This window comes from Hipposideros armiger, unplaced genomic scaffold (genome assembly GCF_001890085.2).
Source record: "Hipposideros armiger isolate ML-2016 unplaced genomic scaffold, ASM189008v1 scaffold_991, whole genome shotgun sequence".
In the NCBI taxonomy this organism is placed as follows: Eukaryota; Metazoa; Chordata; class Mammalia; order Chiroptera; family Hipposideridae; genus Hipposideros; species Hipposideros armiger.
The window spans coordinates 95939-118531 of record NW_017732341.1 but is presented as its reverse complement, the minus strand read 5'-3'; the positions used below and the strand labels follow the sequence as shown (position 1 = coordinate 118531).

Below are 22593 nucleotides of genomic sequence, written 5' to 3'. Positions count from 1 at the left end.
TCCATATCATCCAAATTAACATTTCTCTTCCTTGGCAGAAATTTGGGGCTGCATTGTTCATATTATTACATGGAGGTGCTATAGAGCAATGTAGTTGTTCTATTAATTTGCCAAAGAGCTACTCGAACTAGAGAAAATATTGAATTATAAACTATATAAAAAGAAAAGAAGTCTAATCCCACCACCTGAATTATGATATTCAGTACTGCAAAATGTTTCTGTCCTCATAGACATCTTTAAAATATTTGTTTTAACCAACAGTTTGGCTTAATTATACATTTACATGACAATTATTTCTATGGATTATAGAACTTAGAAGATTCTTGAAAAAAGTTCAGTCTTCTAAGTTGTTAAATATTTTGGATATATTAATTATGCCATTAAGTGACTCAGCAAGGCTTTCTTTATAGACCTGCACTGTCCAATACAGCAGCCATTAAGCATGTGTGGTTTTACTGAACACCCACAGGGTCGCTAGTCCAACCAGCACAAGATGTACTATACGTATAAAACACAACACACACCAGATTTCTAAGACTTGGTACAAAAGAAATATGTAAAAATCCTAATCATTTTTATATTGATTGCATGTTGAAATTGCACTATTTGGGATATGCTGAGAAAACATATACAATATAGTATTAAGCTTTATTTCTTCTGTGCTTTTTATCTTTTTTTAATATGACTACTAGAAAATTTAAACTGTGCAGCTTGCATTGTATCTCTGTTGGAGAGCATTATTGTAGATAATATAAAGGAAAGCTTCCAAGCAATTAGTAGATTCTAATCTTGCCTGTGGAAGGTTTAAAAAAAAATGAAATGAAAAATGTCCTTAATGAATCTGAAAACCAGTCCTTCCAAACCAAGGCAAAATGAACTGGGCATCAGTGCGAGAGGCCCACCTGGGTTCAAGGAATGAACTGTTAATGAAGGGCCAACGCAAATATGGCAGAAAAGAACCAAGGCCTCAGGGAGCCACAGCTTCCCACTCAGTGCCCCTGGAGCACTGGCCCTACAATGTACTAAGAGCAGTACAGGGCGATGGTCTCTGTATTTAAATACATATATATTTTTTGTATTTTATATATACAAAGTGGTGAAAAGCCAAGAATTCCTGAGAGTAGAGCATCAGTGGAAAATGTGTAGCGCTTGGAGAAGCCAGTTAAGAAATAAGAATGCTTTGTTCGCCCCATTGGACCCCTTTTTTGTAGCCTCCTCCCCACTTCTCCTCCCCCTCTCACCCTCACCTCCCCATCCCCCATTCCCACCCCGAGTTTCAAGACTGATCTGAGAGGCACTCTCTCCTTTCAAGCTGGTGGTGAGCCACCAACCTCCTCTTAAGGTATGGGGACGAAAAGTTAGCATGGTGCTCTCATTGTGACTTAGTTGAATGATTTGGAGATGTCATTTCTCTCCGGTACTTTGGCATCTGTTTTTTCCCTTTCAGCCCCTTCTCTGTTTTGCTCTCTCAGTGTCTGAAATTATCTCTCAGCTCGACCACAGAGATTGCCTAAGGCACCCTCCCTGACCTACCTTGCAGTTGGCTCCTCTTGCGGTCAGACCCATTTCTTGACCACTCCAATCATTTTCTATGTGGTTTATCCAATTAAAAAAAATGTATCTAGCAAACAGTCATATGGTTAAGAAAGAAGGCAAAGTTGTAGGCAGATTTATTATAATACTTTATCAAAGTACAGAATTACTTCTCTCTACACTCAAGGAAATTATTGGAGCAAGAAAATCCTGTTTGAGCAACATTAATTATTTAACAATAACTAACAATAAGAAACAAGTCTAACATATAGGAATGGTTAAATAAGTCATGATAAATTCATATCGTGAAATTACTTAACAACTGTTAAAAATCATGCTTTTGAAGACTAATGACAAAGGAAATGCACACAATGAAAATTAATAAAGATACAAAACTATTTACAATGTGATCTGACTCTGTGTAAAATAAAATAGGTAGACGATGTCAATAGTGGTTACCTCAGGGTGGAGAAATACCAGGTAATTTTTTTACATAGAGATTCTGTGTTTTAAAATTTTTCACAATGAATATATATTACTCTTATAATCAGAAAATATATATACATAAACAAACTATGATTCTCTAGTTTCCAATTTTAATAAGTCCAATTTTTAAAAGAGTACCAACAAAAGCTTATCTTTCATGGAAAACAGTCATACCACCTCTGAAGATGATACATAATACAGTACAGTATTTCCTACGCACTATAACTCTGTGTCAGCAAGATTAGTTATGCCTGATATGATGTTGGTTTATCATGCCTGATACAATGTTGGCTTATCTATAAAACAAACATTAGGATCATCTGCAACTCCAGTGTAATGGATTTCCCTGTCTGAAAATCGGCAAGACTTATTTAAAGGGCATTACAGGATAAGACTTAGCCCTTTCTGGAAATCAGTAGTATGTTTCAGTGTAAAAGTTCAAAGCAAAACTAGTTCAAAGCTAGTTCCACAGAAGTAGCAGCAAACATATAAACTGGGCCTCAGCCATCACAAAAACAAATCTTCCAGTGTTATCAGCCCAAATGCTTTGAACCTATTAAGAATGTTTAAAATCCAACTCAAAGAAATTATGACACATTCTGAAGAGCAGAAAGTGAAGTCCCTCTTCATAGGATGAGTAATTATTTTGTCTTTATTCTCTGGGGAAAGGTCACCTCATTGATTCCAAGGTCTGCTCTAAAATAAATGGGTTTATAATCAAATTAATCGTAATGTTGCTCATAATACATACTTTTTAGTCCTTCCTTCTTCCTAGAGCCATTGTGGTATAATGCATTTCACAGTTTCTGCTTCCTGAAGAGCCCAACATCCCATGAGTCATGTTTATTTTTCTGCAAACATTTAGTGGAAGTCTACGAGCAGGCCTTTGACAAGGCCTGAGACATAAAGCCCTCAAGGACCCAGGGTTTAGAGAGCCCCTTGAAAGTCACATAAAAATAAAAAGCTCTGTAATAATGCTCTTCTCTAATGAACCAGATATGTAAATTAATATTAGCAGCATTTGACAGAAGCAGTGCTTTTGAAAGGAATGTTCCAGCCTAAGGCCCTTTGTCATCTCTCCTATATTCTGCCATCTTTGTCAAGGGAATCTTGGTTCACATCTTGGCAGTTAAGAGATGGTTACTTGAGACATACTTTGTATTCAAACACTTGCAATGATTACTTTAAGTAAACATTGCATTAAGGAATGGGCACATATAAAAATATGCTAATCTTGTCATTCAATTCCTGTACAAACACTACAGAATAGTTCCAATTTCTCATGCTTTTGTTACAGAACATGTTGCAGTAATGATGGCCCTTGTCAATTTTTTTTGATCACCTCCCAAAAGAAAAAATCCAGACATTATTCACATTATTCAAGATTTTACAGTCACCTATGATCATTTCAAAATCTCTGTCATATGCTCCAAAAAGGTTTTCTAGAAATCAGATATATGATATCTACAGTTTCACAACACCAAGAAGTACAAATTGTTAACCGCTAATGTGTGTGCATAATTGTTTCAAAATAAATGAACAGGAAAATATTCAGGATTATTTGTAACTTCTCCTGCCTTTCTTAGAGTAGTAAAAAATAAGAGAAACAGAAATGATAAAAGCAAAAAATAGAAAAGCTATGAAAGCTAGTAAAGACTTTCGCATATGAAAAAAGCTACACTCAGTACACTGGGTGAATTCTTCTGGACAAAATCTTCCCAGAGTTTCAGGACCCGGGAAGCCATTTTTGTCAATAATTTTCCTGTAATGATTCATGGATGGTTTGGGCTCAAACTGATTGGCAGCATAATGATAGAGGCCATACTTCGGAGCCGTGCGATCATTAAATGAATAAACAAAGTATCCACAAAGATTGATCCCATCCAATATGTAGGCTAGAAAAATAAAAGGACAGGAGAATTAGTTATTAAGATATTTTGCACACAACACTTTACTTTTTCATGACCTTGGTGCATCAGGGAGAATTTCGATACCATTTAATAAAATGTCAGACTAAATTAGACTTAATCAGAATAGGATTCTTTTATGGAAAGACAAATAGGCAAATACCAAGACAAATACTGAGCTACATTTTGAACATAGTAGGTTTCACATAACTAATCTTTCACTAACCTATTTGGGTTAAATTTCCATGTACATGAAGCAGATCAGACTGCTGTGAAGCCATCTGAGGATGGGAGACAGGGCAGACCATACTTTCATAGTCCCAGAGCAGGTGGTAAGGATTTCTGGTCTTCCATTTTTAGCTAAACTCCTTTATCTCTAGGGAAAGTACTAACTCCCTGTGGGGCTTTTTAGGCGTGGAAAGAAATGGACAGCACTTCTCTCTGAAGGTGACAGTGTGTGTATTTGAGAGTTTCTAACAGGTATCATGCCCTCTAGTTGACACAACCTTCAAGAGACTGCTTTTCGGAGGACCTTACCTTTCAGAGCTTCATTTACATAATTCTGTATGTAATACACCCTCAATTTGTCTTGGGCTGCCTGCAGATCGTCATCAACGCCATTGGCGATTACATACATGGGGAGGTCTCCATACTTTAGTTTCATCCAGTTCAGGACCTTGCGTAAGCCCCAAGGCACTACTGCCACCTGTCCCGGGGAGTTGAGCCAGGTGATGTCGGTCATTTCTTGCACTTCCAGGTAATCATTGTATTTTATTGGATCTTCCTTTTCCCAGTCTACGAGGATGGTGGTGTAATGGCTTAAAGCCAAAAAGTCAAAGGAACCCCGGATGAGCTTTTTTTCATCTTCAGTGAAATAAGGCAGAAGGAAATTGTTTCTTTGGTTCAGCCAGTCCCTCATCACACGTGGATAATCCCCAGAGCCAAAAATGGGCTCTGCCAGCCAGCCAATGTCAAACTCCAAAACCCTCTCTGCCCCCTCTTGGTCCCTCGTGGAGAAGGGGTAGGCGGGCTCCACCCAGTCAGCCTGCAAGGCGATGGAGATTTGGCCTTTCTGAGAGCGCCTGAACTTCTCATCATACACACGCCAAGCCAGCCCGTGGGCCTTCAGGAGGGTGTGGCCCGCACTGTAGGTCATGTTCCGCGTGTATGGCTCGTTCATCGTGATCCAAAATTTGACGTAGGAGCCCAGTTCTTTAAAACACAGTCTGGCATACTCTACAAACGCCAGGGCGGTATGGGGGTTCTCCCAGGCGCCGTGCTTGGCCAGGGGCTCCGGCAGTCCCTGGTGCGGGGACGCAGGTCGCCACAGGGCCACCACCGGGGTGACGTTGGCACGCACGAGCTCGCTGGCCACGCAGCGATAGTAGTGCAGGACAGTGCGGTTCACCTGGGACTGGTTACCCAGCGGGAGGATCAATGCCCAGTCCAGCGAGAAGTGAAAATGCGTCACGTGCATGTCCTGGAGCAGGGAGATCTGGGGCCGGATGGCGGCAAAATCAACGCAGTAGGATTTCCTCTTCTTGGTCACAAGGCCGTCCACCTTAATGAGTCTCTTGCTGCGGTGGATGTCCCACAGATAAACGTTGGGGTCGGTAAACTGAGACAGGCTGGTGTCCACCTAGGAGGAGCAGAGTGAGCATAATTCTATGACTTCACCTGCACAGGCCTGGAAAAGTAATTCAGTGCAATTCAACGAAACTAGTAAGTAAGATGAGCAAATACAAAACATTTCTAGCTGGAGATTGAAACAATTTTTCATAAACAGTGAGTGCCTGAAGAAGAAAACATTCCACTTTCATGCATATTTGTTTTACGTGTAGTTTTAACTCTCAAAGTGTTACTTTAATGTTTAAAAAAAAATCTGCATTTGTTTCCTCACTTCAGATGGCAAACCTTAGTGCTTCTCTCACATCTCTGGTCTGTGTTAAGCAAGCAGAGTATTTCTGGACTTGTTTTTTTTTTTTCAATATAAGAAATCATTAATGAGATGAGATTTTCAAATTTAAAAAGAACCAGACAAAGATAAAGCTTAAAACCTGAGTGAATTAGAGTCAGAAAACTAAATGATATTTAAAATTAAATCGTGCTTCTTAAAATCAGGTTCTACACAGGTTTGCTCTAGGTTAGAGGAAGTACTAAATAAACATTGTGTCCTTTTATTAGCTTTGGGATCAATGACAGAATTTAACAAATTCAATCTGACTGACGTAGAAAGTGACAGAATGTAGCAATAAGGAACAATATTGTCATCCACCCACAACGGGATTTTTTAAGTTTTAAAATTTTTCCTACTTATTTTTCTGGGACGATCATGACACTATCGTTCTCAACATCTGACATAGGAGCCTCCAAAATGATAATAGGTATTTAGGAAAAGTGGATAACTTGTCAACTCAAAATGACAGACTCCTCCCTCCACGAGTGAACCATGGAAGGAAGGCAAACTGATGGCCACCCCAAGACCCGCTGCCTATGACTGTTTTCTCCTCAGAAATAATCCCCTTACAGCAGGTTACTCGGTTTGACCCTCTGTAAAAGCAAGGGTCAGACTAACTCGTTTTGAATCTCTAGCAGAGGTTTCCTTGCAGTTTTACAGGAATGTTGCAAATGAGCTGCTGTTTCCCGGGAGGGATCAGTGCTGTGTTCATAAAGGAAAGTAATAAAACACAGCGTGTCAGAGGGAAATTGCTTTTTCTGTACGATTGTCCCTTGTAGATCACCCACACATGCATTTCCTCTAATACTGTGGGAATGCTGCCAGAAGTGTTTTTCCACCATGATGCACCCACAAATCGTGTTTCCTCAGCTTTGCAAGAAAAAATATTTGCATGCTCTTTTGAAGTCAATGTGTTCATAGCTTGAAGGAATTTCTTGGGTTATTTTTATAGAGCTCTGAGTTGATGAAATTTGTAACTTTTGTACTGTAATTGTTCCCAAACACCAGCTTTTGTTCAGTCCATCTGAAAACAAACATGAGAGACTAAGGTAGAATTTCTGAAGGGAAACATCTAATTCTTAAAAATACAGGAAGTTTAGAAATGAGTGCTTAGGCAAAATTCTATCTCACCTTTATCAATTAGTTGACTTATTTCTTAATTAAAAAAAATAAATAAAGCTTAATCTTTCAGAAAGAATGAGTATAAAGTATGAATTTAGTGTGTTATGGCAGAAACTTTCTCTTAACATGATCAATGTCAAAGAAGCCCTATGTCGCCAGTATGTAGCAGGTTCTGTACCTAATTCACTATGACAATTAGTGGTTATGGAAGGAAAAACACTGTCCCCTGGGAAATTAGGTCCAAGTACAGTGACAATCCATGTGAATAAGCCCGGGATCAGACTTCAGACAGGTTGTATGCTTAATAAGATATTATTTTTAAAGTTTTTCAGGTAAAATAAATGCCTCATTAATATAGGAAATGCTAATCAGGATGGAAAAGATTAATTTCAATGGTTTAAAAGTCACTTTTCAGAACTTGAATGTAATGTATTAAAAGTATAGAGTACTGTTTGTAAATCAAAATATTCGCACACACTCCTCACAACTGCCCTAAAAAACAAACAAAAATTAGCTTGGGAAGGGCACTACCAAAATAATACATAGCTCATGGGGAAAAGCAGAAAGAATAAAATAGCAATTGCAGCCTTTTCCCACTAGAGAGCTTCTGGAGAAGTTCAAGTCCACCGTATGTTTGAGAGTGATAATTTTGTGTTTGGCTGGTTCTGCATAGGAGAGCACTGGGAGGTCCCGTTAGGTGGAAGACTAGCGACCCTGAACTGATGACCTAAAAGGGAGTGCGACATGAGGGGAAAGGTCAAGGGCAGATGAGTGGCTGGCATGAGATCAAATTCTAAAACAACTGCTTCTAAGGAGTAGAAAAAGGGATTCTCTCCCCGTCTCCCTTCCTCTTCACTGCCATACTTGCTGCATCCCACCAGAGTTTCTCTTATGTCCCGAGGAAATAGGAAGTATTCTTACGACTTCCTCATTCCTTATCGGTTCCCAAGGCAAACACAGTCCTTGGATGGGGACCAAAGCAGAGGGAAAGGAGTCCCTCCAATATCTCACTGTCAGAGATCCGGTTGGAAGAATGTGCCTTCAATGACAAGGGGCACAGGGAGCCAGGCATGGCAGGTCCAGAGATAGAACAAGGACCAGGGATGGAAGAAGGTGGAACTGAGAAGGCTCTTCCTTTCCTGTCCCTTTCTCTCTCTCTTTCTCCCTTCCCAGGACCACTCCTGTCCCTTCAGATCCTACTTGAATCCCACTGTGTATCCCACTTGCAGGAGAGAAATTAGGATAGGGAACTTAGGTCTAAGACTGCCCCTAAAAAAGGAGGTCTGTAAAAGACAAGAATAATACAAACTAGCAAAAAAAAAAAAAGTACTAAGTATAGTGTTGATTTATTTTCTTGTAAATAAAAGATGTTCTTATAAATAAAAGATATTTACAAGAAAAGAGCAACCCGTTTTAACTAGAAGGCCTTTCCTCAGACCCAAGCTTTTTTCCAAATACGTACCCCTTTTGAACTGAAAGACAACAGAATATGCCATCTGAAAATGTGCACCTTTGGTACATTGATTATTTTGAGCTGCAGGCATTTGAAAAACAACACTGCAGGGAGAGGCTTTCTCTGAACTCCCCTTACCTGTCTAAAGACAAATCCTCCAAAAGGAACTCAGTTGTCATAAACCCCCTCCTAGGAGTTTTATCAAGCAGGGAAGATAGACTCTTGTCACAGAAGAGGAGACTAGAAGTCAGCACCACACCCAGACAAACTTTGTCACAAACTATCATAGCTCCCATCTGTTCTTCTAAGGACCCATTCGTATTTCCTAAAAGTCATTTCTGCTCCCCTCAGAGATCTATATGCTACTCTCCCCTTTCCCTATTAACATGGTATTTAAGCCTGAATTCTAAGCCACCTCAGGGAATTACTCATTTTCCTCTGAGCATCTCTCATTAATACATGAGGTATACATGCTAATAAACTTCTGTCTGTTTTGTTCTTGTTCATTCATCTTTTATTACAGGGGTCTCAGCTAAGCACTCAGAAGGGTAGAAAGAACGTTATTTTTTCCTCCCTTATAGAACCAACAAATTGGGTAAAACCACCCAACATGCTAAACCCCATTTACCATTTACGGATGCTGAAATTTGCCCATTTTCACAGCAGGCTGCTCAGCAACACTCCACCACCAACCAGCTCACTTACCACCAACTCTGTTCATTCTGTTATAGTATTCTTGTGTCCATCATTTTCCCTAAAGACGCCTTTGAAAGCAGAGGTCCTCCTATCTTATTGAACACGCCCTCCAGCAACTAGCACCAGGCTGTGCAGACACTAAGCATCCGGTAATGTTTACTGAATTATTCATTCAAGCCCTAGAAGACTATTTCCTTTGAACGTCAAAGAAATTAAATTAAATTTGAAAATTTTTAATTTTAAATAATTAAATTATTATTTTAAAATTAAATTTAAAATAATATTGAGGACTAACTACATAGTAGGTGCTCAATACATACTGGCTGACCATTTTAAAGAACTTTCTTACCACCTCAATGACTACTGCCAGACAGTCTAACCAGTGAATCATTGGTGCATGGGTTTCTATTCTCCACGTATTTCCACAAGTTGGGAGGATCCACAGTTATGTCTCAGGAGGGCTCTGCCTAAAGTCTCTGCCTCAGTCTCAGCAGCTCCACTGAGACCTCAGATATTAATAATTTGGAGTTCTGTGTTATATCTCATTGATGGAAGAACTTGGCTGCCTTATAAAGGTGTTGAAAACCACTGTATTAAAAGAGAATATTTTATCTTATCAGATGTCAAATAGTCATATATTTGTCATTTGTTCCCCTTTGGGGGCTGATTTAAAATGCAAAATTTAAAGGAAGATTTTGGGAGAGAAGGGTGCAGCATTCCAATTTACGCCCTTAAGGAACCATGGTTGGCCCAAAGAAGGGACGGTGTGCCATGACAACCTAATAAGGAAGCACTACTTACTAGTGACAGGGCTTGGTGAGACTGCTGATTGGTTTTGTCAGCTGACTTACTTGGATGTAGTTGTCAGCAATGCCCCAAGCAAAGTCACAGGGAAATGTCCCTTCTAGGGGTTGATTTTCAGGTAAAGGAGGGAAGCCATTTTTCTCTATCAGCTGTTGGTAGAACAAGGCTGAAGACTTCGGCAACAACTTCTTCTCTGGGCTTAGAAAGTCGACATAGAAGAGCCCACGCCTGATGCTATAGCCTCTGTGCCACTCGAAGCCATCCATGAGGGACCATGCCGTGTACCCGATGACGTCCACCTCATCCACCCTGATGGCTGCAAAGGGAAGTGAGGACAAGAGCAAAGTGACCCTTCAGTGGACACTCACCTCATGTTTCAAGAGCATTTGAAGGTTTTATTACTTAAGGAAATAAATTACTTAATATGCTTATTGTTTGGTAAACCAGTGACCTTTCTTGCTGGCAAAAGTCTCTAATCAAAGAGTATTTTGTAGATAACTTTACAAAAAAAATGTCTTCACAAATAGGCCTATCTCCAATAAGTTTTTATTTGAATTTCCCTTATTCAGGACCTGGGAAGACATTCTACTTTCTAACCTAGACACCCAACATTGTGCCTCATGCAATAAATGAATAAAGTCTTCACAAGCATAAACTACTTACTATTTTCTGCAGAAAACGTTGATATTTCTTTTTCTTTAAAAAGTGTTTCATTCAGTACAAGCAATAAGAACCCCAAAACATGTACAGAGAGCTAGATATCCTGGGATTTACTTAATCCTTAATGTAATCTAAAAATCTAGAATAATAAGCCTGAAATTCAAGTAATTTCACACATTATTACCTGATTTTTCATTTACAAAATCAGTTTAAAAATTAATTTAAGTTTTTCAAAGCCTCAAATGAGAAAGGAGTTACATATATACATTCCTACTATTGCCAAAATGAATTTCTATGTTACACTTAAAAACTATAAACACACATAGTTTATTACAGACCATCTTAAAGATTGTTTTACCAGTGGATTTGAGCAGGAAATTAGAATTTTATCCTCAATCCTACCTTTTAAGGTTTCCATTATGAATTTTTTGAGGTAATACATATATTTGGCATCATCTCTCTTGGTGGTCCCTGAAACAAACCAGCCATTTTCCACAATAAATATTTGAGGGTGGTTATATTCAAGGTCAATCCAGGACAGCAGTTGCCTCAGGCTGGGAGATTCTAATTGGCGGAACTTCATGTGAGGGTCTAATAGTTGAAAACTCAAGGTTGGTCCAAAGGAAAGAGCAAAAAAGTCAGCTGTTCCCCTGATGAACTTTTTCTCAGACTCAGTAAAAACAGGCAGGAGAGATGAAAGATTATTCTTCATGCTCTCAGGATAGTCACCGTCGATAAATATGGGTTTAGCAAACCAACCTAGGACAAAGTCAAGAGATTTCTGACATTCTTTGATGTTGTGGTCCGTCCTTCTTCGAGGGTTGATCCAGTGGGAACTTAAGGCAATAGACACCTGGCCCCCCTGAGTTGGACGGAAAGAAGTATTGTAGAGATGCCAGATTTTGGCATGAGCCTATAAAGAGAAAAAGAGTGGTGAGTGTACTTCTGATTGTGAGGAGAAATGTAATACATATTTGAATTCCCAACCCTAGTTGTATCTGTTTCTCATCTAACCTAACCTAACGACTAACCCCACAATGTAAAAGTCACCTGGAACCAATAAATTATTTCAGAGGTAGGTCAGCCTCTAGTGAGAGCTGCTACCATGACTGGATCTATTTCCATTGTTTTTCAGAAGCCAGTGGAAAACTGATTTTCTGGCGTTGAATGTGTAGTTATTATTCATACCTTGAAAAATTAATGAAATAAGAATTTTCTATAATATTTTACTACTTAATTGACTTTGGATTATACACTTTTTAATTAGTAGGCCTTTTGGAAAGAACCAATCCTGAATCTGTGATCACACCAGGAATTTCTAAATAGGATTATAATTTTTTATCCTAAGAAACTGGGAGTTTTCAAGTTGTTGGAGTCAATTTAATGTTTTGTATTCATTTCTTATAGTTAAAATTCTAACACATGTTCTCACAATCTGTGTTCTTTCCTAAGAAGGATCAGTGCAATAAATTAAAGGGCCAACTAATGTTGGCCCACCCTCCAGAACTCTGGGACGGTGCTGGCTTCCCGCAGGACCTGGGGTTCAAGGTACAAGCCAAGAGCAAAAAACACCTAAAGACAGCTTTGATGAGACCTGATGCCCATAGTTCATCAGCGCTCAGCCCAGAGTTTCCTACAGCACTGAAATGGGCTGTTTCCATTAAGGCAACTTTATATCCCCATAAAATCTTACTGATTTCTAATGTCTTATTTTCATTTGTTTCCTTTTTGTTTACAAAGAATAGTGAGGATGATAGGGTTTTTACTCCCTTACTTGAATTCGGCTTCTCTTTACTTTTGAATTCCTTGATTGACTCTGTTTTTTTTAAAAGATACAAGTGCTGTTTATCGCCTTTTACTCCCGTAATATATATATATATATATATATATATATATATATATATATATACACATATATGCCTCTTTAAGAACTCCATTCTAATTCTTTGTTTGACTCATCTTCTCCAAAATGATCATGAAAATTTTCATTCCACTTTCTGAGCCTGAAGAAGCTCTTTCACTCAGTATGCCGAATACCCTCTTCATTTTTCCCTAAATATTGCTCTCATGGTTCATTTCAGTGCAGGTGTACAAGAATGGCCTCATCACGATTCTTATGAGTTCAGCCAAACATTTCAAAGGAATAGAACAGTTTATGTTTAACTTTCATTTGTAATTTCTTAGGAAATATCTATTATGTTTCATTTTACTGAATGTATTTTTCTCATGATCTGAAGCAGTTATCTTTATGCTAAGAAGGAAATGGAGAATAAAATATCTGAAGAATAGTGATATTTGCCCATGTGATTAAAAAACTGGGGCTAATCCATATTACTCTGCTGGCTTTGTGATGTCTCCCACCCTTCTCTATCTTTCTCTCCTTTGCCACCCAATCTCTTCCTTCCCAATTGACAAGAAATCTCATCCTGTCATTTAACAGTTAAACAGCAAAGAAAGGGAACAGTTTCATGCCAGTACTCAGGACTCCAGACCAGGGGACTTGTCTAATGTGGCCCAAAGGAGGCTATGGCAGTCCTAAATCCAACAGACATATCCCTGTAGAACAAGTACTGTAATGGGTAGAGTCGGGGGAGGCAGGCAAGAGTGGGAGGCTCCCTAATCTGGGTCAGCTTTGCAGGTAGCTGAAGTCAGAGTCATAGGATGGAATTGTTTACAATCACACACCACTCTTCCAGTTTTGAGTACTTTGACATGACTGAGAGGAGGTTGAACAAGAAAATGAATGATCTAGTCCACATAGTCTTTGATGTCAGATAAAATTCCTGCTCCATCACTGTTACTTGTGTGCCTTTGACCACATGACTTAACCTGGGCAGGTAAGACTAATGTCCCTGTGTCTCTCACAGGGCTGTTATGAGGATTAAATGAGATAATTTATGTATAACACCTAACACTGAGTTTGCATATGGTAGGGCCTCCATGAACATTTATTCCTTCAGTCCCTAAGGGATGAGCAGATGGGAAAGGAAGACATTACTGGTGAGGAAACACTCCCCTGCTAAGGAATTCAGTCCATAGCAAAAATGTGATGTAGTGATACGACCTGGGGTTTGGATTAGAAGAGATGGCTTTGGATCCCAAGTCCTGCATCCATTACAAGTGAGTGTGAGCCTCAGTTATTTCTCTGTACAAGTAGGAATAGCATTTATTCTCCTGTAGGGATGTTGCGAACATTAAATGACGTGACACAAGCAAATGTGTCTATCAAGTTGTTGATAATTTTAGAGAAGTATAAATTTGCAGCGTTAGAAGGTATGATGGTTCATTTTATGTGTCAGCTTGACTGGGCTAAGGGAACCACACCTAGCTGGCAAAACACTTGTCCAGGGTTTAGCTCAGCTACTCCATGGTGTTGCTGCCTCAGAATCCATTTTGTTTGGCCAAGCAGCCTGCAGGGACCTTAAACTGACAGTAGCCCCTCATGCAAGTACATGGCCTATATAGCAGCCCACAGAGTCATAAGCAAATGGTAAGTTCCTGGTATGACATCCCCAACAGCCCTGTCATCGGCAGTCACCCTTGCTTCCCAGAACCTGTAGGCTTGATACGCCCTTTAGATAAGACTCTCATGGGGCTTATCCAAATCCTTATTTTGGTTTGAATTGACCAATTCAGCCTTAGCCCAGGAACCCCAGAGCCCTCCACCCACGGACACTAATAAAGGCATGTGTCCCAGATCCTGTCTCTCCCTTTCTGCTCTGCCTTGACATCCCCTTGTGGCCCTTTGAGGCTTGCTGTGTACTTCCTTTAGGACCTCTGAGTAACAGACTTCTCTATTTCAATTTCTCCTGTGGTCTGTTATTAAACCAAGGCTCACCATAGAGCACCCTGTGCTCCATTTAACAAATGTTAATTTAACAAAACCATGGCAACATTATTTCTGGGTGTGTCTGTAAGGGTGTTTCTGGAAGGAATTTGCATTTGAATTGGTAGACTAAAGAAGATCGCCCTCCCCAGTGTGGGTGCCCATCATCAAATCAAGGACCTATACAGAACTAAAAGATGAAGGAAGGGTGAACTCACTCTCTGATTGAGTTGGGACATCAATCTTCTGCTGTCTTTGGGCATTGACACTCCTAGTTCTCAGGCTGTGGAACTCAGACCCGGACTTACCTGGACACCATTGGCTCCCCTGGTACTTAAGCCTTCGGGTGGACTAGCTTTCCTGAACCTCCACCTTGCAGACAGCAGATCATGTAATTTCTTAGTCTCCATAACCACCAGAGCCAACTCCTTGAAATTAATATCTTTCTATATATCCCATTTATCCTATTGGTACTGTTTCTCTGGAGAACACTAATGTGGAAAGCATCTTAGATATCATTTGGCTTAACCACTCGCCCTACTCCAAACTCCTCACTGGATCCATTATTTGACTGCTCTCTACAGCAGCCCAAATTGGAGGTCATTCCATGCGTGGCATCTCCTCCAAGCGGTCCCCTTACCCCCACCCCCATTTATCCCCCAGCCTGCCACACTGAGCTGCATGTCCTTCCCCTGGGCGTCCTCTGAGCCTTAGGCATATGTCTCTTACATCACTAACTCCAGGTAATGAGACCTCTCTCCCCAGCCTGAGCTCCCTAAGGAGTTCCCTCAATCCCTCCTGGCCCAAGGAGGCCCCGGTATCTGTTAAACTGAACTGAATGCTGCTTCCTCACCTCTTCATGAGTTCATTCTATTTTTAGATGGTAGATTTGAATTATCAAATACTGAAGCAAGGTGCAGGAAGGTCACCATTTAGGATATTGCAGCAACTAAAGATGATTAATAGAGGAAGGTTATGTATGGTTTTGCATTCTTTCTAATTATTCTGGGTATGTTAATCTTATAATCTTATTTTAAGATTGAAATTTAATAAAGCTATTGACAAAGACTCGGGGAACTAATTAAGAGTATGAGCAAGAATGTTAATCTAAATACTATTTCTAATAGTAAAATATTGAAAACCAATTGGATGTCCAATGTTCAATAATGTTTGCACCCACATATGCATTGTGATATGACTAAAGAAATACAAGAAATATTATTATTCAGATATTATAAATAACACAGAAGAATGTCTATTAACATGTAAAATGTGTTCCTAGAATACTAACTGAACAAAAAAATCAGGTTACAAAGCAATAAGTGGAATTTAATAGCATTTTTATTAAAGAAAATTATGTACATGAAGATCTAGAAGAATTTATAACTTATGAGATTTTGTAGCAGCATTGTAGGTGGAATGAGTCTCTTCACTTTGCTCATCTATATTTCTTTTATTTCCTGTCAGACACATGTATTGTTTTAGAAGAAATAAAAACACTTAAAACTCAAAACAGGAAAATAGCTCATAAGAGTTGGATGGCAGGCTCTGTTCAAACTATCTGTGATGGTTATTTGAAAGCCAAGATCTAATTAACCCCTGACTAACTGTTCTCTAACCTGCCCTACAGTCTCTGCCTCAAATCTTAATTCCCAGGAACACTGAATCTTATGTGCAGTTCTGAGAACCTCTAAGCTTCCATGATTTTATAGGTGCAGTTCTCATGTTTTACCTGCTCCCAGTCTCCCCAACCTCACCCTTTTCAAAACTCAGCTCAGACATCACTGCCTCCAAGAAATCTTCCCAGACACCCCCTCCCCACCCATAAATGTCGATTCCATGTGTCTCCATTGCTGGCCTCTATCAAAGACCTTAATCATATTATGTTGCATTTATTTATCTAGATTGTAAGTGTTTTGAAGGCATTGACTATGTCATTTATCTCTTTGTTCTCAGATTCCAGCAAAGTGTCTGGGGCAGAATAAGTATTCAATAAGCAGATACAAAGGAATGAAGGCTGGCATTAAGGACCAGATGAAAAAGTTGGAGATAGAAGCAAACATTTTTCTGAGCCAGAGCAGTAAAAGTCTCATAAGATACCCTGGATGTATTTTATCTCTGAAACCTTAAAGGAAAACTTTCAGGTACACATCATTAAAAAAAATTAATTAGAAGGAATTTGACACAATAGGCCTATGAGAATAATACTGTATTGCATCAGAATGCACTAATGATCCAATTTGGTGCATGAGACACTCTGGTGTGTGATATCCTCTTCACTTCCTTCCCAGCCTCAATGTAGAATTTGAAATTTAGGGTCTGAAAAATCTAGAAAAAGATGGATCTTGTATTTCCTTCTACCAATCAGCTAGTACCACCAATTTTTGGAAGTCAAGTAAAATACTTTGAATTTCATAGCATATAGATAGATAGATAGATGGATAGATAGATAAATAGATAGATGATAGATAGATATAGATATAGATATAGATATAGATATAGATATAGATATAGATATAGATATTCCTGCTAAATTGTAAGCTCCTTGTCTTTACCTAGTTGTATCCTTCCCAGCGCCTGACACAAAGTTCCACACAAATAGCGTATTTAAAAATAGTGCGTGAAGTGCGCTCCATGTCCACTCCAGCTTTCAGACCCGGGAGGAAAATGACGCACAAGCAGTGCGCAGCAGTGTGGCTGAGCTGAGAAGGCAGAAACCAGAGATCAGAGCTGCTGAAGCAGGGCGCCAACTTGAAGAGAAGAAAGTTGTGCAAAGCAGGGGCCCAAAACCCGCATGGGAATTTCCTGAGGGTCCTTGGCTGAGTCTGCACAAGGTGAGAGACGCTGTGAGGCTTAACAAAGAGCAGCCACAGGTCTGAGAGCTGAATACTAACGGCTACGCAGGGCTGGGGAACTGCCATTTAGGATAGTCACGGTAGAGTCACATGGTTGAGCACTTCAGACATTCAGTTGAAACCACAAAAGGCCATACCTGAGGAGTAAGGACAAAACTGAAATAGACCAGCTCTAACAAAGACTAAATTCAAGCCTGACATGTCTAAAAGAATCCTCTGGTAATTTAACTGCCTGGCAGAACAAAATACTATACCCTTTAAGAGGAAGACAACATAAACCAGGCTCCTTATCATGTGTCATTTATATTGTCCAGGGTATAATAAAAAATTACAAGACATTGAAAAGGAAGGAAAATGAAAACTAGACATTGAAAAAGGAGGAAAATGAAAACCTTAATTAAAAAAAATAAGCAATTTGAGGATTTTTCTCTTTTAATTGGAAATATAATGTGTTTACAGCAATTGTGACTAGTAAGATATTTTGATTTATTTCTATCAAAAAAAAAAAACCTCATTCAAAAGAAACAGAAACCAAAGTCAAGATGACTTAAGATTTTAACATAGCTTTTACAAATATGTTCAAGGATCTCAAGGAAAAGATAGATATAAAGACTGAACAAATGAAGAGCAACAACACAGAAATGGAAACAAAAGACACATTAAAATTATAGAAATGAAAACTAAAATACATAAAATAAAAATTTTATTTCATGGGATAACAATATTAATTTTAAATAGACCATATGATAAGGATAAATAATGTAATCTCTAAAGAAACCACAAAAATATATTTAAAGTTATATCTAAAAAAACAACCAAAAAATAAAAATAAAATACTAAAAAATATTTGATTCAATGAAGATTATGCATAAAGAAAGCAAGAACTGATAGGACAAAGTAGAAACAAATAGCAAGATGGCAACCATAAACCCAATCATATCAATAGTTACTCAAATAAAAATACACTAAATACTCCAAGTAAAAGACAGATACTATCAAACTAGATTTTGAAAACGTAGGCTCCAACTACATTCTGTGTACATCAAATAAACTGTAAACATAAAGTCTCAGCTAGATTGAAAGAAAGGATGGAAAGAGATATATCAGGCATGTGATAAGCATGAAAAAGCTGGCATGAGTATATTAATAATAAAACAGACTTCAAGACAAAAAACATTACTAGGAATAAATATGGACATTTCTTACTAATAAGAGAGTCCATTCATCAAGAAGACAGAATTCTAAATGTAATTATACCAGAACTTTAAAATATATAAAGCAAAACTTCATAGAATTTTTAAAAGGTAGATAAATTGACAATTGGTGTTGGAGATTTTAACTTCCCTCTCAGTAACTGACTGAAGAAATAGAAAAAAAAATTGATAAGTATATAAATTGCCCAAATAATACTATAAACCAAACTGACCTAATTGACATTTAGGTCAACACTGCACTAAACAATACCTTCAAGTTGTATATGAAATGTTTATAAATATAAACCACATCCTGGAAAACAAAATAAATTTCAAGAGATTAAATCAGTAATGAAAAATCTTCCAACTAAAAAAATCCTAGGGTGAGTCACCTTAATAGTATATAATACCAAACAATTAAAAAAGAATTAACACCAATCTTTCTCACACAAAGCTACAGACCAATATCACTTGTGAATACAGATACAAAAAAAAATCAACAAAATGCTAACAAAACAAAACCAGCAGTACATTACAATAAAAGGATTATATACCATAAACAAGTAGTATTTATCCCAAGAAAGCAAGAATGGTTCAATGTATGAAAATTAATCAATATAACATGTCACCATAAAGGGAAATTTTCAATTTTTTCTCTACTGTGTAAAGAAAAACTCAGTTCTTCCCTACTATGTATTTCTTCACTGTGAATCTCTCCTATTCGCTCACACATTTCACTTCTGATATTTTAGGTTACCAAATATGTGGAGGTTTTTTCACACACCAAACAATTCTATGTGACACCAGCTGGGTGTCCTATAATTTAACCCTATTCTGACACTATCTGCCCAGGGATAGCATCAGATCCCACAGGTTAAGGGCTCAGTCCCATAACACACACACACACACACACACACACACACACACACACACACACACACACTTGAGATGCCATTCACAAGCCCAGGTTATCACCTATGCTTCTGATCAACTGACTATAGAGCAGAGGTTCCCACGATCCCATTCTCGGTTTCACTTAATTTGCTACAATGACTCACAGAACTAAGGGAAATACTTATTTACACTTACCACTTCATTTTTAAAAATATAATAAAGGATACAGACGAACAGTCAGATGAAGAGATACATAAAGTGAGGTCTTGAGCACAGGAGCTGCTCTCCCCATGGAGTTGGAAGTTTGTCACCCTCCCAGTGTGAATGTGTAAACCAGCCTGGAAATGCCCCAAATCCCCTATTTTTGGATTTTATGGAGGCTTCCTTACATAGGCATGATTAATTATTAACTGCATTTCCAGCTTCTCTCTTCTCTCTGGAGGATGAGTGTGGGGGTAGAGCTGAAAGTTCCAATCTTTTCATCATGGCTTCGTCTTTCTGGTGACCAACCCCCATCCAGGTGTCATCCAGGAGACCACTCAGAGTAGCTCCATTAGAACAAAAGATATTACTAGTGTTCTTATTACTTAGGAATTTATCAGAGTTTTAGGAGTCCTGTGTTTCAGGTGCAAACATTAGAACAAGATATGCTCCTAGTGTTTTCATCATTTATGGAATTACAAGGTTTTTATTGGGTTGTCAGAAAAGTCATGACACGTTTTTGCAACGAAGAACATAGAAAAAATACGTCATGACTTTTTCCGACAATCCAGTAAAAGCTCTGTGCCAGGAATCAGGGGGAGAGACCAGTTATATAGTTCATATTTATCTCACAATCACATTAATAGAATGAAGGGGGAGAAACCCCACATGATCATTGCAATTAATGCAGAATAAGCATTTGACAGAATCCAAATGTGTTTCATGATGAAAATACTAAAAAAACTAGGAAGAGAAGGGAACTTTCTTAACATGATAAGGAGCTTTTTTTTTTCTGTTTACATTTCTCATGTATTCAGTTTTCTAGATTCCACATATAAGTGAGATCATATGGTATTTGTCTTTCTCTGACTGACTTATTTCACTTAGCATAATATTCTCTAGGTCCATCCATATCATTGCAAATGGAATGATTTCCTTCTTCTTTATAGCAGAGTAATACTCCATTGTGTAAATGTACCACAGTTTCTTAATCCAGTCGTCTACTGATGGGCATTTCGGTTGTTTCCAAGTCTTAGCTATTGTGAATAGCACTGCAATGAACATAGGGTGCATATATTTTTTCACATTAATGTCTTGGGTTTTTCTGGATAAATACTGAAGAGTGGAATTGCTGGGTCATAAGGTAGTTCCATTTCCAGTTTTTTGAGATAACTCCATACTGATTTCCATAGTGATAAGGAGCATTTTTGAAAAACCCACAGCTAACATCATGCTCAGTGGTGAAAGACTGAAAGTTTTCCCCTAATACTAGGACAAGACAGGGCTGTTGCTTTTCAACAATGCATTGGAAGTTCAGCCAGATCAATTAGGCAAGAAAAAAAAAAGGACATCCAAGTTGGAACAGCAGTAAAACTATCTCTATTTATAGATTACATGATTTTACATAAGGAAAATGCTAAAGAATCTACAAAATAACTATTAGAGCTAATAAATTCAGAAAAAAATAATACAGTATGAACACTCGAAAGTCCACTGTATTTCTATACATAGTAATGAGCAACCCAAAAAAGAAATTAAGAAAAGAATTCCATTTATAATAAGTTCAAAAAGAATAAAATACTTAGGAATTTAACCACTCTCACAACTTTCATTTACATTGTACTGGAGGTCCTAGTCAGTGTAGTAAGATAAATCAAAGAAATGAAAGGCATATGATTGGAAAAGAAAATAAATAATGCTATTTTCATAGAAAACATGATTGTCTATATAGAAATCCTGAGAGGTCTAAAAATAAACTATTAGAACTAACAAGTAAATTTAGCATGTTAACAGAATACAACACAAAACAATAATCAATATAGTGTGATACTTGCATAAGGAGAGACAAATAGATCAAAAAGAAATAGAAAATTGAAAAATAAACCCATGGCCAATAGATTTTCAACAAGTGCACCAAGGCATTTATAGGGCAAAAGGAAAGCCTTTTCTAGCCTTTTCAATAAATGGTCCTGCATTTGGAAAATGTATAGGAAAAAAATAAACCCAACCTCACACCTTGCATAAAAATTTATTTGAGACAGATTATAGATCCAAATGTAAAAGCTAAAACTATAAAGCTTGTACAGCAAAACATAGCCTCTTGATCTTGGGGTAGGAAATGATTTCTTAGAACACAGAAAGCACTAATCATCAAAAAAACATTGATACATTGGACTTCATCAAAATTAAAATCTGCTCTTCAAAAGTTAACAACATGAAATGACAAATCACTGAGGGGAAATATTAAAAATGTATATATCTGACAAAAGAACTATATTCAAAATAAATACAATCATCCTACCAATCAATAATAAAAGAAAAATAACACCCCTCCCCTCCGCAAACAAAAGATTGGAACAGACATTTCACAAGAGCATCTACGAGTATAATGCTCAATACCCACATTATCACAGAAATGCTAACGTAAATGACTGAGCAGTCACAGCCACCAGAGTGCCTACAACTTAAAAGAGGGATGACATCTGACATGGATGAAAAGCAAATGGAACTTCACATGTTGCTGGTGGGAATATAAATAGTACCACCACTTAGGAAAATGATCTGGCAGTTTCTTATAAATTAAAAATAGGCCTTCTCTACGACTCAGCAATTCCACACACAAGAGAAATGGCAAATGAAATCCACGAAAAGACTTACACAATATCAAGATACAAATTGACAAGAATGATTTGTTCAAGGATGCTTATAATAGCTTTATTCACAATAGCAAAAAATTGAAAACAACACAAATGTCCATCAACAGGAGTAATATATAAACATTGTGGGCTGTGTGTACAATGCAATACTATTCAGCGATAAAAAAGAATGAATTAGGGGCCGGCCGAGTGGCGCGATGGTTAAGAACTCGCTTGGGATGCCAGAGGGCCCCGGTTCGGATCCCACATATGAGGGCCATTGACACTGCCCTCTACAGCTAAGATGCTGAACAACAGCTCAACCTGGAGCTAGGCTGCCCTGAGTCGCCGGCGACGGCGTGGGCTGCAG

The 22593-nt window shown here is 38.2% G+C and overlaps 1 protein-coding gene across 1 annotated transcript in view; it reads right to left on the bottom strand.

Moving 5' to 3' along the window:
• Nucleotides 1-1635: 1635 nt before the first annotated feature.
• KL (klotho) overlaps nt 1636-22593 on the bottom strand; it is a gene marked incomplete at its 5' end in the record, with an annotated part of 59634 nt that continues 38676 nt past the window's right edge. The window contains 4 exons of the mRNA XM_019631354.1: nt 1636-3914; nt 4464-5565; nt 10006-10274; nt 11021-11531. Coding sequence (XP_019486899.1) covers nt 3577-3914; nt 4464-5565; nt 10006-10274; nt 11021-11531 — 2220 coding nt within the window. The remainder of the gene's footprint in view (nt 3915-4463; nt 5566-10005; nt 10275-11020; nt 11532-22593) is intronic.